The sequence below is a fragment of the Eubalaena glacialis genome, chromosome 6 (assembly GCF_028564815.1).
Source record: "Eubalaena glacialis isolate mEubGla1 chromosome 6, mEubGla1.1.hap2.+ XY, whole genome shotgun sequence".
Lineage (NCBI taxonomy): Eukaryota > Metazoa > Chordata > Mammalia > Artiodactyla > Balaenidae > Eubalaena > Eubalaena glacialis.
Genome location: NC_083721.1, coordinates 97,335,861 through 97,350,459, shown reverse-complemented (window position 1 = coordinate 97,350,459; position 14,599 = coordinate 97,335,861). Strand labels below are relative to the sequence as shown.

Here is a 14,599-nt window from a genome sequence, read left to right as displayed (position 1 = left end):
AGATACAAAACCTTAAATATGTCTCTGGGAAATTTGGAGAGCAATTAAATGGGACAGAGCAGCCTGATCTGGGATGAATCAAGAAAAAGAAAACAAGGGAGTTTTTCTGGAAGGACAGAATGTAGTATCTTGTTCATGGAAGAAGCTGGTTGTATGAAATGTAGACCTTTTTTTTTTTGACCCAAGTAGCTTTAAGGAGTAGAAGCCTGGAGTCCAATTGAGTCCAAAGTAGAGACACTCTATCTCTATGCCTCAATCATACTAATATAATTAAGTAGGGTTTATAGAGTCACCCTTTTGGAAGGAATTGATTAATTTGTAAAGAAGAGAAATATTTTTTTAAATAGCAAAAGTATTTGTTAAAATCAGTACTTGGCTATTGATTGGTTCCTCCTCTCTTTACCCTCATTAAAGATTAGAATTTAACTGGTATTTATGTATAATTTGTTATTAGTAGGATAGATACTCAATTTTAAATGATGAACACTTATTCAGAAATAAAAACTAAGAAGAATCAAATCAAGAGAAAATTTTAAGTGTAACTCAGTTAATGTATACTATGTTTTTCTCTCTCTTTTTTTTTTTTAATGTTTGGGATTGGTTTTTTAGTAATTCCATATAATCCTTCAAGTCATGAGAGCTTGGACCAAGTTGGTGAAGAAAAGGAGGTAAGATAATTAATTAGTCTTATGGTACATTATGTCATCAGCTTTTTAATGTGACAGTTTAAAAATATGACAAATTGACTTGCTTAAATTTTAGATCATAATTTTGTAGGAATGATTTTTAGTGATTCTAGAGTTTTATTCTGAGTTAATTCAATAATTCAATTGCTAAAATCATTTAAATTAAGAAATAATCTGGTGGGATAACTTATATTCATTTTAAGATAGCATAATCTAAAAATTATAATGTATTTAAGAATGGCATTTAGAATACTTGGTAGTATTGTTTAAAATATAGATCCTTCCATTTTATGGGCTGTTTATTTAAAATATAAATGATTAAGTATCTTAACTGCCCATCTTTTTTCTGACTATTAAACATTTTATCAGCTTTTAAAACAGTTTAATTAAAACGATAACCAATTTTTTGAAAAAAGCTTACAGTAAAAAAGATTTATCATGCCTCACACCTTCCACTCCCACTTTGACTTCTGAGAGGCAACCCCTTTTAATCATTTCTAGTTGTGTCCACAATGTTTATACCTCTCTTTTTCAATTTTTCAACTTTATATATTTCTAACCATGAAAGGTTTAAACTAGTATACTACCCCGCCCCCCGGCCCCCCCCCCCCCCCCGCCCTTTTCTCTTCTCTTTCCAATGTTTGATAGGTGTATTATGTTTTACTCTGGGTAACCTTTTTATTACGGAAAATTTCAAACATCAATAAAAGTAAACAGAATACTATTCCAAGCTCCTGTGTCCATTACCCAGTTAAAACAATTGTCCGTACATGTTTTGTCTACCAGCTTGCCTCACTCCTGTACTGTTTTGAAGCACATCTGTTGGTTACCTATTTAATCTCCTATCTCAGTTTCTTATTCCATCGATTTAGTCAATACCTTGACTCTCCTTTAGCCATCCTTCCTCTTTCTTCCAGCTTTCCTCTTTTAGCTACATATTTACTTTTATGCTGCCAAGGTTATTAACATTCATAATCTGTCCTGCAAGTGTAACCACATCTTTCATATTTTGTTCATTGGTTGACAATGAGTCATCCAAAAGAGGAAATTCTTAATAATAAGGAACAAATTCTTTGTTCTTCTGGCACCATGAGTTGGTAAAGTTTCCTTTTGTTTGATCCTTGATGTTATTTTATAGCTTCTTTGTTCTTTTTTGGAATTTCTCGTTGCCTTAAATATTATTTATTGGTTTGGTTGTTTACCAAAGACTCATTTGGTTTTATTTTCAAGACTTTTAATACATTTAAAAATTGAAGAATAATATACAGCAAAGTGCACAAATCATGAGTATATATCTGGGTCAATTTTCACAGAGTGGACACTACATAATGACCACCCAGATGAATAAGTAGGACCTACTGCACATCCCAGGGGCCCATCTTGTGCCTTCTCCCAGTCACTGACATTCCCTCCTCCCTTCAAGTAACCACAGTCTTAACACCACAGATTAGTTCTGCTCTTTTCCCCAAGCTTTTTATAAATGGAGTCACACAGTATCTTTTGTGTCTGGCTTCTTTTGTTCAGTATTGTGTTTGTGAGGTTCAGCCATGTTTTATATAACAGTATATCATTTATTTTCACTGTTGTTTCAATTTATCTATTCTGTTGACTTCCCCCACCTGGATTGGGATTATTATGATATGCTGCTATGAACATTCTTGTAAATGTAGTTTGGTGCACATATTTAAGCATTTCTGTTAGGTACATAACTAGGAGTGGAATTCCTGAGTCTTGTGTACATTAGTAAATAATGCCAAGCAGTTTCCCAAAGTACTTGTATCAATTTATACTTTCACCAACAATGTGTGAGAGTTTGATTTGCTCCACATCCTTATCAACACGTTGTATAGTGTGTCTTTTAAATTTTAGCCAACCTGTTGAATGTTGTAGTTTTTATGTGCATTTCCCTGCTGCATACCTTTTCATGTATTTATTGAACATTTGGATATAATTTTTAGTTAAGTGTCTGTTTATATCTCTTTAAAAAAAGTGAGTGGTCTGCCTTTGTTGTAAAGATTTGTAGGAGTTTTTGGTATGTTCTCAACATTAAGCTTTTATCAGTTATATATTGCAAATAGATTCTGCCACTCAATAGCTTGTATTTTCACTCTGTTAATGGTATCATTGATGAACAGATGTTCTTGATTTTTTTCTTTTTAACATCTTTATTGGAGTAAAATTGCTTTACAATGTTGTGTTAGTTTCTGCTGTGTAACAAAGTGATTCAGCTATATGCATACATATATCCCCATATCCCCTCCCTCTTGCATCTCCCGCCCACCCTCCCTATCCCACCCATCTAGGTGGTCACAAAGCACCGGGCTGATCTCCCTGTGCTATACAGCTGCTTCCCACTAGCTATCTGTTTTACATTTGGTAGTGTCTATATGTCAATGCCACTCTCTCACTTCGTCCCAGCTTACCCTTCCCCCTCCCCGTGTCCTCAAGTCCATTCTCTACATCTGCGTCTTTATTCCTGTCCTGCCCCTAGGTTCATCAGAACCGTTTTTTTTTAGATTCCATATATATGTGTTAGCATATGGTATTTGCTTTTCTCTTTCTGACTTACTTTACTCTGTATGACAGACTCTAGGTCCATCCACCTCACTACAAATAACTCAATTTCATTTCTTTTTATGGCTGAGTAATATTCCATCGTATATATGTGCCACATCTTCTTTATCCATTCGTCTGTCAATGGACACGTAGGTTGCTTCCATGTCCTGGCTATTGTAAATACAGCGGCAGTGAACATGGTGGAACATGACTCTTTTTGAATTATGGTTTTCTCAGGGTATATGCCCAGTAGTGGGATTGCTGGGTCATATGGTAGTTCTATTTTTAGTTTTTTAAGGACCCTCCATATGGTTCTCCATAGTGGCTGTATCAGTTTACATTCCCACCAGCAGTGCAAGAGGGTTCCCTTTCTCCACACCCTCTCCAACATTTATTGTTTGTAGATTTTTTGATGATGGCCATTCTGACTGCTGTGAGGTGATACCTCATTGTAGTTTTTATTTGCATTTCTCTAATGATTAGTGATGTTGAGCATCCTTTCATGTGTTTGTTGGCAATCTGTATATCTTCTTTGGAGAAATGTCTGTTTAAGTCTTCTGCCCATTTTTGGATTGGGTTGTTTGTTTTTTTGATATTGAGCTGCATGAGCTGCTTGTATATTTTGGAGATTAATCCTTTGTCAGTTGCTTCATTTGCAAATATTTTCTCCCATTCTGAGAGCTGTCTACATCTGTCTGTTCTTTTTTGGGTAGAGATTTTGGGGCCTGTTTAAGAAATCTCTGTCTTTTCCAAGATTATTGAAGACATTGAAAAGACTATACTTTCCTCCATTATTCTGCAGAGGTATCTTTTCATCAATTATATGCCCATTACATGGTCTATTTCTGGATTCTTTTTTATTTTCCATCATTTATTTATTCTTATGCTGATATGCTGTCATTATTATTATAGGTTTATAATAAGTCTTTTATATCTAGTAAAGTTCTACTTTGTTCTGGGAATTATCTTGGCTACTCTTATTAGCTTTTTGAATTTCCATGTAAATTTTAGAATTAGCTCACTAGTTTCCATAGAATCAAGGAAATAAACCAAACCTGTTGATCAATTTCAGGAAAAGTGATATCTACAATATTAAGTCCTCGGTCCATGAACATGACTTGTTCTTCCATTGACTTAGGTCTTCTTTCATTTCTGTCAGTGTTTTATAGTTTTCAAAGTTCTTGCACTAGAGGTATTAGAGGTAAATGGTATTCTTTTAAAATTTAATTGTCTATTTAATATTGTTATATGGAAACAAGGTTTTTTCCCTAAATTGCCTTGTATCCTGAGACCTTGCTAAATTCACGTATTAATTCTAATAGCTATCTAAAGATACTCTTAGATTTTCTACATATATGATCATCTTATCATGAATAACAGTTTCATTTCTTCCTTTTCCAATCTTATAGATTTTATTCAGTTTTCTTACCTTATTGAGTTAGCAAGGACCTCTATAAATGGCCAAAATGATGTTGAAAAGAAGTGACAATCAGATATTATTGTCTTGTTCTGCATCTCAGAGGGAAATCTTCCAATATCTTATCATTAAGTTTGATGCTTGCTATAGGTTTTTATTCTGTAGATACCCGTATCAGAATGAGGGAGTTTGTCTCTATTCCTAGTTTGCTAAGATTTTTGTTTTCATCTTGAAAAGATGTTGAATTTTATCAACAACATTTTATGGCATTTGTGGAGTTGATCATGTGTAAATTTCAGTAAATTTCTTTCTTTTTTTTTAAAAATAAATTTATTTATTTATTTATTTTGGCCGTGTTGGGTCTTTGTTGCTGCGCGCGGGCTTTCTCTGGTTGCGGCAGGCGGGGGCTACTCTTCGTTGCTGTGCGCGAGCTTCTCATTGCAGTGGCTTCTCTTATTGCGGAGCACGGGCTCTAGGTGCGCGGGCTTCAGTAGTTGTGGTGCACGGCCTTAGTTGCTCCACGGCATGTGGGATCTTCCCCGACCAGGGCTCGAACCCGTATCTCCTGCATTGGCAGGTGGATTCTTAACCACTGTGCCACCAGGGAAGCCCAATTTCAGTAAATTTCAAATGTTAAGCCTGTTTTTCATTTCTGGAATAAATTCCCTGTGTCATGATGTATAATTCTCTTTGTATATTGGTAGATCTGATTCGCCAATATTTATTTTAGGTTTTTGAAAAAATTATTAACAAGAATCATTGACCTGTAATTTTCCCTCTTTGTATTGGATTGTCAAGTTTTGGTATCAAAATAATACTGGGCTCATAAAATGATTTTGGAATTTTTCCTATTCCCAAGGAGAATTCTTATAAGATTGACATTATTTCTTTCTTACATTTTTGGAAGAATTCACCAGAAAAGCACTCTGGGCCTGGAGGGTTTTTTTGGTTTGTTTTTTTTGTTTGTTTGTTTCGTGGGAAGGATTTAATTCTAGGTTCTATTTCTGAATAGATCTAGGGCAATTTAACTTCTCTGTTTCCTCTTGTGTTATTCCTTGGAATTTGTCTAACCTAAATTTTCAAATTTATTGACACAAAGTTGTTAATTGCTGAGAGTATGAAATGATATCCTTTTTTACTCCTGATAAAAAGTTACTGTGCGTTCCCTTTTTCTTCATCAGTTTTGCCAAGGGGATGTCAATTTATTAGTCTTTTCGAAGAACTAACTTTTGGCTCTTCTTTGTTGAATGCTTATATCCTTTTCTATTGCATTGATTTCTCTTCTCATTATTTCCTTATGCTTTTTTGTCATTCACTGTTTTTTAATACATTCTTTTTTTAATATTTTTTTCCATTATGGTTTATCACAGGATATTGAATATAGTTCCCTGTGCTATACATTAGGACCTCGTTGTTTATCCATTCTAAATGTAATAGTTTGCATCTGCTAATCCCAAATTCCCAGTCCATACCTCCCCCACCCCCCCCACCCCTGGCAACCACAGATCTGTTCTCTATGTCTATGAGTCTGTTTCTGTTTTGTAGATAGGTTCATTTATGCCATATTTTAGATTCCACATATAAGTGATATCATATGGAATTTGTCTTTCGCTTTCTGACTTACTTAGTATGATAATCTCTAGTTGCATCCATGTTGCTGCAAATGGCATTATTTCATTCTCTTTTTTTTTTTAATGGCTGGGTAGTATTCTATGGTATATATGTACCACATCTTCTTTATTCATTCACCTGTTGATGGACATTTAGGTTGTTTCCGTGTTTTGGCTATTGTGAACAGTGCTGCTATGAACATAGTGGTGCATGTATCTTTTTGAATTATAGTTTTGTCCAGTTTTGTCTTTTTGAATTATAGTTTCAGTATATTCCTAGGAGTGGGATTGCTGGATTATATGGTAATTCTATTTTTAGTTTTCTGAGGAACTTCCATACAGTTTTCCTAGTGGCTGTACCAACTTACATTCCCACCAACAGTGAAGGACGGTTCCATTTTCTCCACACCCTCTCCAGCATTTGTTGTTTGTAGACTTTTTAATGATGGCCATTCTGACTGGTGTGAGGTGGTATTTCATTGTGGTTTTGAATTGCATTTCTCTAATAATTAGTGATGTTGAGCATCTTTTCATTTGCCTACTGGCCATCTGTGTCATTCACTTTTAAATATATCTTAATCTGTATTATGATTTCTTCTTTGATCCATGTATTATTTAAAAGTATTGATATACTAATTAATTTTCAAATACGTGGGAATTTTTTTTTTATTGTATTGAATAGATTAATTCTGCTGCAGGTCAGAGAATGTATTCTATTCTGTGTGATTTCAGTCTTTTGAACTTTTTTGAAACTTGCTTGAAGACCAAGCACACAGGCATTGGTGAATGTTCCATATGTATTTTTGAATATAATATATTCTGTAGTTGTTGGGTGCAGTATTCTATACAGATCAATTAAGTCAAGAGTAGTAACAGTGCTATTCAGTCTTCTGTTACCTCACTGACTGCATGTTCTTTCCCTACAAACAGGTTTCATTTAGAATTTACCTGTCCCTTTTAGTTTTGTTAGTTTTTGCTTTACATATTTTGAGGCTATGTTATTGAGTACATGTAGATTTAGAATCATAATATCTTACATTGGATTAATGCTTTTTCATAAAGAAATACCCCTCTCTATTTGTAGTAATGCTTCCTTGCCTAAAGTCCTTATGTTAAGTAATTGCTGTGTAACAAATTACCTTAAAATTTAGTGGCTTAAAACAACAAAATTTATCAGGTCATAATTTCTGTGGGTCAGGAATCCAGGTTCTTGTCTCAGGGTCCCTTAGAGGCTGCCATCAGTGTACTGGCAAAGACTGCTGTCGTCTCAAGGCTCAACTGAGGAAGAAACTGCTTCCATACTTACTCACCTCATTGTTGGCAGGATTCAGTTCCTTGCCATGTGGCCTCTCCATAGGGCAGCTCACAGCAAGGTAGTTTGCTTCATCAGAGCAAGCAAGCAATAAGATCCAGAGATTGAATGCCAGCAAAACAGACCTCACAGTCTTTTGTAACCTAGTCTCAGAAGTGCCGTCCCTTCATTTTTGCCATATTTTTTTCATCAGAAGCAAGTCATTAGGTCCAGCCTATACTCGAGGGGATTACACAAGGGCATGAATACTAGGAGGTGGGGATCACTGGGGTCCTCGTAGAAGTCAGCCTACCACAGTTGGCTACAGCTACTTTGTCTCATGTTACTTTAGCTACAGCTCTCTTTTGGTTAGTGATTACATGGTATATAGTTTCTTACCCTTTTACTTTGAACCTTTCTGTACACATATATACCTTATTAACATCATAGAATTGGACTTCCCCCTGTGGTTTGATAGTCCTTAGCTGTAGTATTTAGTGTGTTCTAATATTTATGTATTGTTACATTTAATGTAAGTATATTTAAACTAACAACTTATTTGTATTTAAATCTACCAATTTACTATGTTTTCTGTATCATCTATTTATGTTACTTTTCTAGCCTTCTTTTGGGTTATTTATTTATTTTTTCTCACCTCTTTTAGCTTGTTTCACATTCTTTTGCTTTTTTATTACTGGTTGTTCTAGAGACTGCATCTTATACCCTTAACTTATTTAAATTCAATACAAATTATTAATAATACTTTTTACCATTTTCCAGGATATGCAAGGACCTTAGAACACTTTAAATTCACTCATGCTCCCTTCCTGTCTTTACTGCTATTTTTGTCATATTTTAAAATTCTGTATGTGTGTGTTAGTGTTTTTAAACAGTCAATCCTTATTTAGGTTTATCCACATTTTATTTTTTGTTCTGCTTTTGTTCCTGTGTGTCTGCCTTCCATATGAGATCATCTTTCTTCTTCTTGAAGAACTCAATATTTCCTTGAGTGAGAACCAACTAGTGACGGATTTCCTTAGTTTTTGTTTGTCTGAAAATGTATTTATTTCATTTTCATTTTGAAGGCTACTTTTACAGGCTATAGGATTGTAGATCAGCAAGGGGGGGAGGGGGTAGGCCATTTAAAAGGTGACACTCCACTGTTTTCTGGCTTCTGTCATTTCATTCAGCCTTATTATTGTTTATGTGAAGAAACTGTGCTTTCATTCCATTTGATTCTCTTTTATAGCTTCCACTTAACCATATTTAAAGTCTATACATTGATTTATCTTTTTACCATTTTCTGCTTTCTTAACCTGCCCTAATCTGGTTTCTTTCACTCCTTTTTATTTATTCTTGTTACCAAGTCAGATTATTATTTCTAAATTTTCTTTTGGATAATCATCCTCCTTCAGTTTTCATAATACTTTTTTTTTTTCCTGTTTTGTGCTTACTAGTTTATCTTTCTGAAAATTTGCTCCTTGCTTTTGCTAATACCCTTCACTTCAGAAAATTCATACTTAATTCTTATGGGTATATCTGTTGGTTGTATGCTGGGAATTTTGCAGGCATCTACTAAAAGATTATCTTTAGTCTTCTCTATAAATTTCCAGAAGCCTAAGTTTCTACTTGTGAATGAATTACAGGCCTGACTTTGTCATTCCACAGGAGTCTTGGTATTGTGTAGAAAAGAATGTTTTACATTAGCTGAACTGCCTCATGCTTGTTTTCTGCCTGTAGCTTAACTCAGATTTCATACATTAAGCTTCTGGCAGACCCTTTCATCTTGATGTCCCATTGTAACTTCTAACTTCAGTATGAAAAATCGAGCTCATTATCTCATCAACTCTGTCAATCGTACCGTGTGCTCACACTTTATTTTTCTATCAGTGGCACCTCCAGTCTCCCAGTCACCAAAGTTAGTGTCATTTTTTTATTCATGTGTCTCCACTGCCTCCATACCCCAAAGTTATCAGATTCTAAGACATCCTTTAATGTTTCTCAGATTTCAACTCCTTCTCCTTTCCTAACACCACCCCTCTGACCTCAACTCATGAATTCATCCTATCTCTTGAGTAGTTAGATTATATCATTTGGAATGATGCAAGAAACTAATTAAGAACTTAAATCAGAAAATATTTTAAAATCTTATAGATATAACTAGGTGTTAGAAGTATATTGTGTTATGCAAAATACTTCAGGTATAACTGTTTGCTATAAATGTTCTCAACAGGCAATGAACACCAGGGAAAGTGGCAAAGCTTCATCCAGTTTAGGTCTTCAGGATTTTGATTTGCTCCGGGTAATAGGAAGAGGAAGTTATGCCAAAGTACTATTGGTGCGATTAAAAAAAACAGATCGTATTTATGCAATGAAAGTTGTGAAAAAAGAGCTTGTCAATGATGATGAGGTAAGCACAATGATGTTTTATTACCTCTAAACTGTTAAGTTGGCTTAAGTGTACTATTTCAGAAAAAAACCTCAATGTTTATGCCTTATTATTTCAGCCTACTTTTCTAAATACATGCTTCAAACAGATTATTTAAGGTATATTTAAAGTTATCTGATGGGGACTTCCCTGGTGGCGCAGTGGTTAAGAATCCGCCTGCCAGTGCAGGGGACATGGGTTCGATCCCTGGTCTGAAAAGATCCCATATCCCGTGGAGCAACTAAGCCCATGCACCACAACTACTGAGCCTGCACTCTAGAGCCTGCGAGCCACAACTACATACAGATGTAACAGTTGTAAATAACCTCAAGAGCATAGATAATGGTTACATGTAATAAAGTAATTAGTTTTGAGTATTTATCACACTTATTTTCAATATAACTAATTGTAAGTTTGTAGAAGTGTTAATAATGGTTGTTTCAGAGAGGAAAACATAGGAAGAACACTCTTTGACATAAATCACAGCAAGATCTTTTTTGATCCACCTCCTAGAGTAATGGAAATAAAAACAAAAATAAACAAATGGGACCTAATGAAACTTAAAAGCTTTTGCACAGCAAAGGAAACTATAAACAAGACGAAAAGACAACCCTCAGAATGGGAGAAAATATTTGCAAACGAAGCAACTGACAAAGGATTAATCTCCAAAATATATATACAGCTCATGCAGCTCAATATTAAAAAAAACAAGCAACTAATCCAAAAATGGGCAGAAGACCTAAATAGACATTTCTCCAAAGAAGACATACAAATGGCCAAGAGGCACATGAAAAGCTGCTCAACATCACTAATTATTAGAGAAATGCAAATCAAAACTACAATGAGGTATCACCTCACACCAGTTAGAATGGGCATCATCAGAAAATCTACAAACAACAAATGCTGGAGAGGATGTGGAGAAAAGGGAATCCTCTTGCACTGTTGGTGGGAATGTAAATTGATACAGCCACTATGGAGAACAGTATGGAGGTTCCTTAAAAAACTAAAAATAGAATTACCATATGACCCAGCAATCCCACTCCTGGCCATATATCTGGACAAAACTGTAATTCATAAAGATACATGCACCCCTATATTCATAGCAGCACTATTCACAATAGCCAAGACATGGAAACAACCTAACTGTCCATCAACAGATGAATGGATAAGGAAGATGTGGTACATATATACAGTGGACTATTACTGAGCCACAACTACTGAGGCCACATGCCACAACTCCTGAAGCCTGCGTGCCTAGAGCCCGTGCTCCGCAACAAGAGAAGCCACGACAATGAGAAGCCCGTGCGCCACAACGAAGAGTAGCCCCTGCTCACCGCAACTCTAGAAAGCCTGCATGCAGCAATGAAGACCCAACACAGCCAGATAAATAAATAAAGTTATCTGATGATTATTAGATTTTTTTAAAATAAAAATCAAACCATATTATTATCAAGGGCAAGTACTTGAGCTTTGTAAAATTTTCTAGACTGTTGCGTAATATCGAAAGATTTACTGGCAGTATTTTCTCTTTGTATATAAATTACTATTTCATGATTATCAATGCTTTTGATATTTAGCCTAGTTAGTTAATAACTGCATTTATGGTAATAGAATTACTAAGAACAAACTTATCATAGTTTTGATGATATCATTTCAGTTTGACATAGATTTCTTTTGTATTTTAAAATAGGATATTGACTGGGTACAGACAGAGAAGCATGTTTTTGAGCAGGCATCTAATCACCCTTTTCTTGTTGGGCTGCATTCTTGCTTCCAGACAGAAAGCAGGTAAGATTGAAAGATAATGGAATGATACCTGGGTTTTACACATTTTGGTATATTACACAATAAGAACCCTTTCTACAGTAATTCCTAAAGTGGAAGTCACATGGAGACAGACACAACAGTACTATGCTTGTAATTTCCTGCTACTCATACTCCAACCAGTGATATCAATTTGACATTGGATCAGCATTAGGAAATTACCTGCTTTAGGCGAAAAAAAAAAAAAAAAAAAATAGCCAGGTCATAATTATGGCAGTAGAAATCCAACCTTTTAAATATCACCAAGATTCTAGTTTTAGGACTTAAATGTTCCTAGAGTTTAATTAGGGGGATAGATTCTAACTTCTTTTGCCTTAAGTGACAGTTGAAAATGACTTACACATTGCACATTCTAAAATTGGGGTGGAAGTGAGAGCTCTAGATTGCAAATGGTACTATTGGCTTGGCCACAAAGTTCATTCGGGTTTTTTATAAGATCTTATGGAAAAACCCAAACGAACTTTTTGGCCAACCCAATACTTTAGAATAGAAGTAGCAGGTTACAAATTATCTTTCTGATTTACTTTCTTGTATCTTGTGTGATTAAACAGCCTTCTACTCCAATCACCCTTTGTTTCCACCAAATTCCTGGAATTTTTGTTAAGGGTGAATCATGTAGAATGCTCTCTATGCTGTGACTGGTCTCTATAGTTTTAAAATGCAAAGTTACACCACCTTATTTTGGATCTTGGTTTCATGTGTTCTCTCCTGTTTTTTAGATTGTTCTTTGTCATAGAGTATGTTAATGGAGGAGATCTAATGTTTCATATGCAGCGACAAAGAAAACTTCCTGAAGAACATGCTAGGTAAGTTTTTTGTTTATTGTTTGCTTGTGTTGAAGTTTGGCGGGAGGAGCTAAGGGACTTTTTATATGCCAGTGGTTGAAAACAGTAGATAAATCATTTATTTTGATACGAGCTAATTCTTTATAAGTCATGTAACGGCTAAGCTAAAAGTTAAATAATATTATAATGTGATATATATTACATATATAATAATATAATTATAAGCAATTGAGAAGTACAAACAGTGTTAAAGTGGATACCTTTAGTCTACAAAACTCAATTATTTTCAAATATTTTATCTATTCAGTATCAGCCACTAAAATAATTAATGAAATTATAAACACTTATTAATCTTATCAAGTTTGCAGTGATCACTGACAGTTTTTCATTAGAAGATTATTGTTCATATATACTTGAGAGTAATAAAACAATTCCTCTTAACCTATTATGTACTCGACTGTTCTTCCATAATTATAATTTCTGAATTGTTCTGCCTTTGGCTTTCCCCCCTCTGATCCCATCATTTATTTGTTTAGTGCCCTTAATTTGATATTCTTATACAGGATTGTAAATTGTTGGAGGACTTAGGTGGGGAAGGATCATGGCCTTGGATAAGAAGTTTAATCCATGAGTGCCATGTTTTGTTTTGTTTTTTACACATAATTAGCAGTAATTCTACCCTTTTGCACTTCACAAGAGTAATGCCAAAATGAAGCATGTGAGTTTGTATATGTATGTAACAAAGGTTAGAGATTCATTTTAAAAAAAAAATTATTTAGTGGAAATCTTGCTATTCATTGATATTTCTTGTCAAAAAGAGATAATAGCTTTCAATTTTATAAGAAGGTATAAAGTATATTAATCTGTCTCGGGGCCAAACTGCTGTTGTTGTTGTTGTTTAATTTACTGTATGTTCATTATTTATTTAGGCTTTAGCAAATGGTCACCCTTCATGGCAAAGCCACAGATGATATTTTGAATTGTGAATATAGCTGGTATTTGTTCCTTGTTTGTTCAGCTTGACTTGGGGAAAATAGTCTTGTTTTTATTGTATTAAAGTGCCTGTTCTGGTTTTATATCATCTTTGCTTTTCTAGGAACCAGAGTATAGGATAAGAGCGCAAGTTCCCTATTCCTAGAATTAAGTATCTGGAAGGTGTGTATTAGGTACCTCCAAACATGATCATGATAACATTCACCAAAGCAGCCAAAAACCAGCTAGGGCGTTTCATTTTCATTATTCAGGTCAAAAATTCTGCTTACCACCAATGAGTTGGTGGCAGTTTTGAAAAGTTCTTTCAACTTTGTAGAATAATTTCTTTTAATAATTTCTTTTAATTCCTTTTCTAGAATTTTGGTATGGATTTTATGGTTTGAGTGGTCAACTTTCAGTATTCTTTCTGTTTTAGACCAATCAGTGGTTCTTAGCATTTTGGGAGGTCACTGATCCCTTAGAGAAGTGATGAAAGCTATGGAAACTCTGTAGAAGGTGTCTCTGTACATACAACTTTGCGTCCAGCTGTAGGAGTGTGGACTTTCTGAAGTCCATCCAAGGGCCCAGGTTAAGAACCCCTGCTTGAGACTTTCAAATTAAACCTTATGAAAAGCATGGGTTTAATTTAGACTGGAACTTTATCATTGTGTTTAGGGCTCAGCTATCTTAAAGTGGCACTTCAATTTGTGTTTTGGTATTGTTCCTAAAAACATTGAGAGAAAAAAATCTTTTGACATGATTTTGATGTTCTGGTTTGCAGATGGGAGTAGGATTTAAATACCTTTCTGTAGGCACTTACCACAGTTTAAAAATTTGAATCAAATGAGTAATTTTTCATTTTATTTTAGATTTTACTCTGCAGAAATCAGTCTAGCATTAAATTATCTTCATGAACGGGGGATAATTTATAGAGATTTGAAATTGGACAACGTGTTGCTGGACTCTGAAGGACACATTAAACTCACTGACTATGGCATGTGTAAGGTGAGGGGAAATTTCTAGTTATTCA

General features: G+C 34.7%; 1 protein-coding gene across 1 annotated transcript in view; it reads left to right on the top strand.

The window, feature by feature from the left end:
• The window catches only part of PRKCI (protein kinase C iota), an 86,625-nt gene that overhangs the window by 55,649 nt on the left and 16,377 nt on the right, over positions 1-14,599 (top strand). The window contains exons 8-12 of the mRNA XM_061194481.1: positions 610-668; positions 9,794-9,970; positions 11,679-11,776; positions 12,532-12,618; positions 14,439-14,574. Of these exons, the coding sequence (XP_061050464.1) occupies positions 610-668; positions 9,794-9,970; positions 11,679-11,776; positions 12,532-12,618; positions 14,439-14,574 (557 nt within the window). The remainder of the gene's footprint in view (positions 1-609; positions 669-9,793; positions 9,971-11,678; positions 11,777-12,531; positions 12,619-14,438; positions 14,575-14,599) is intronic.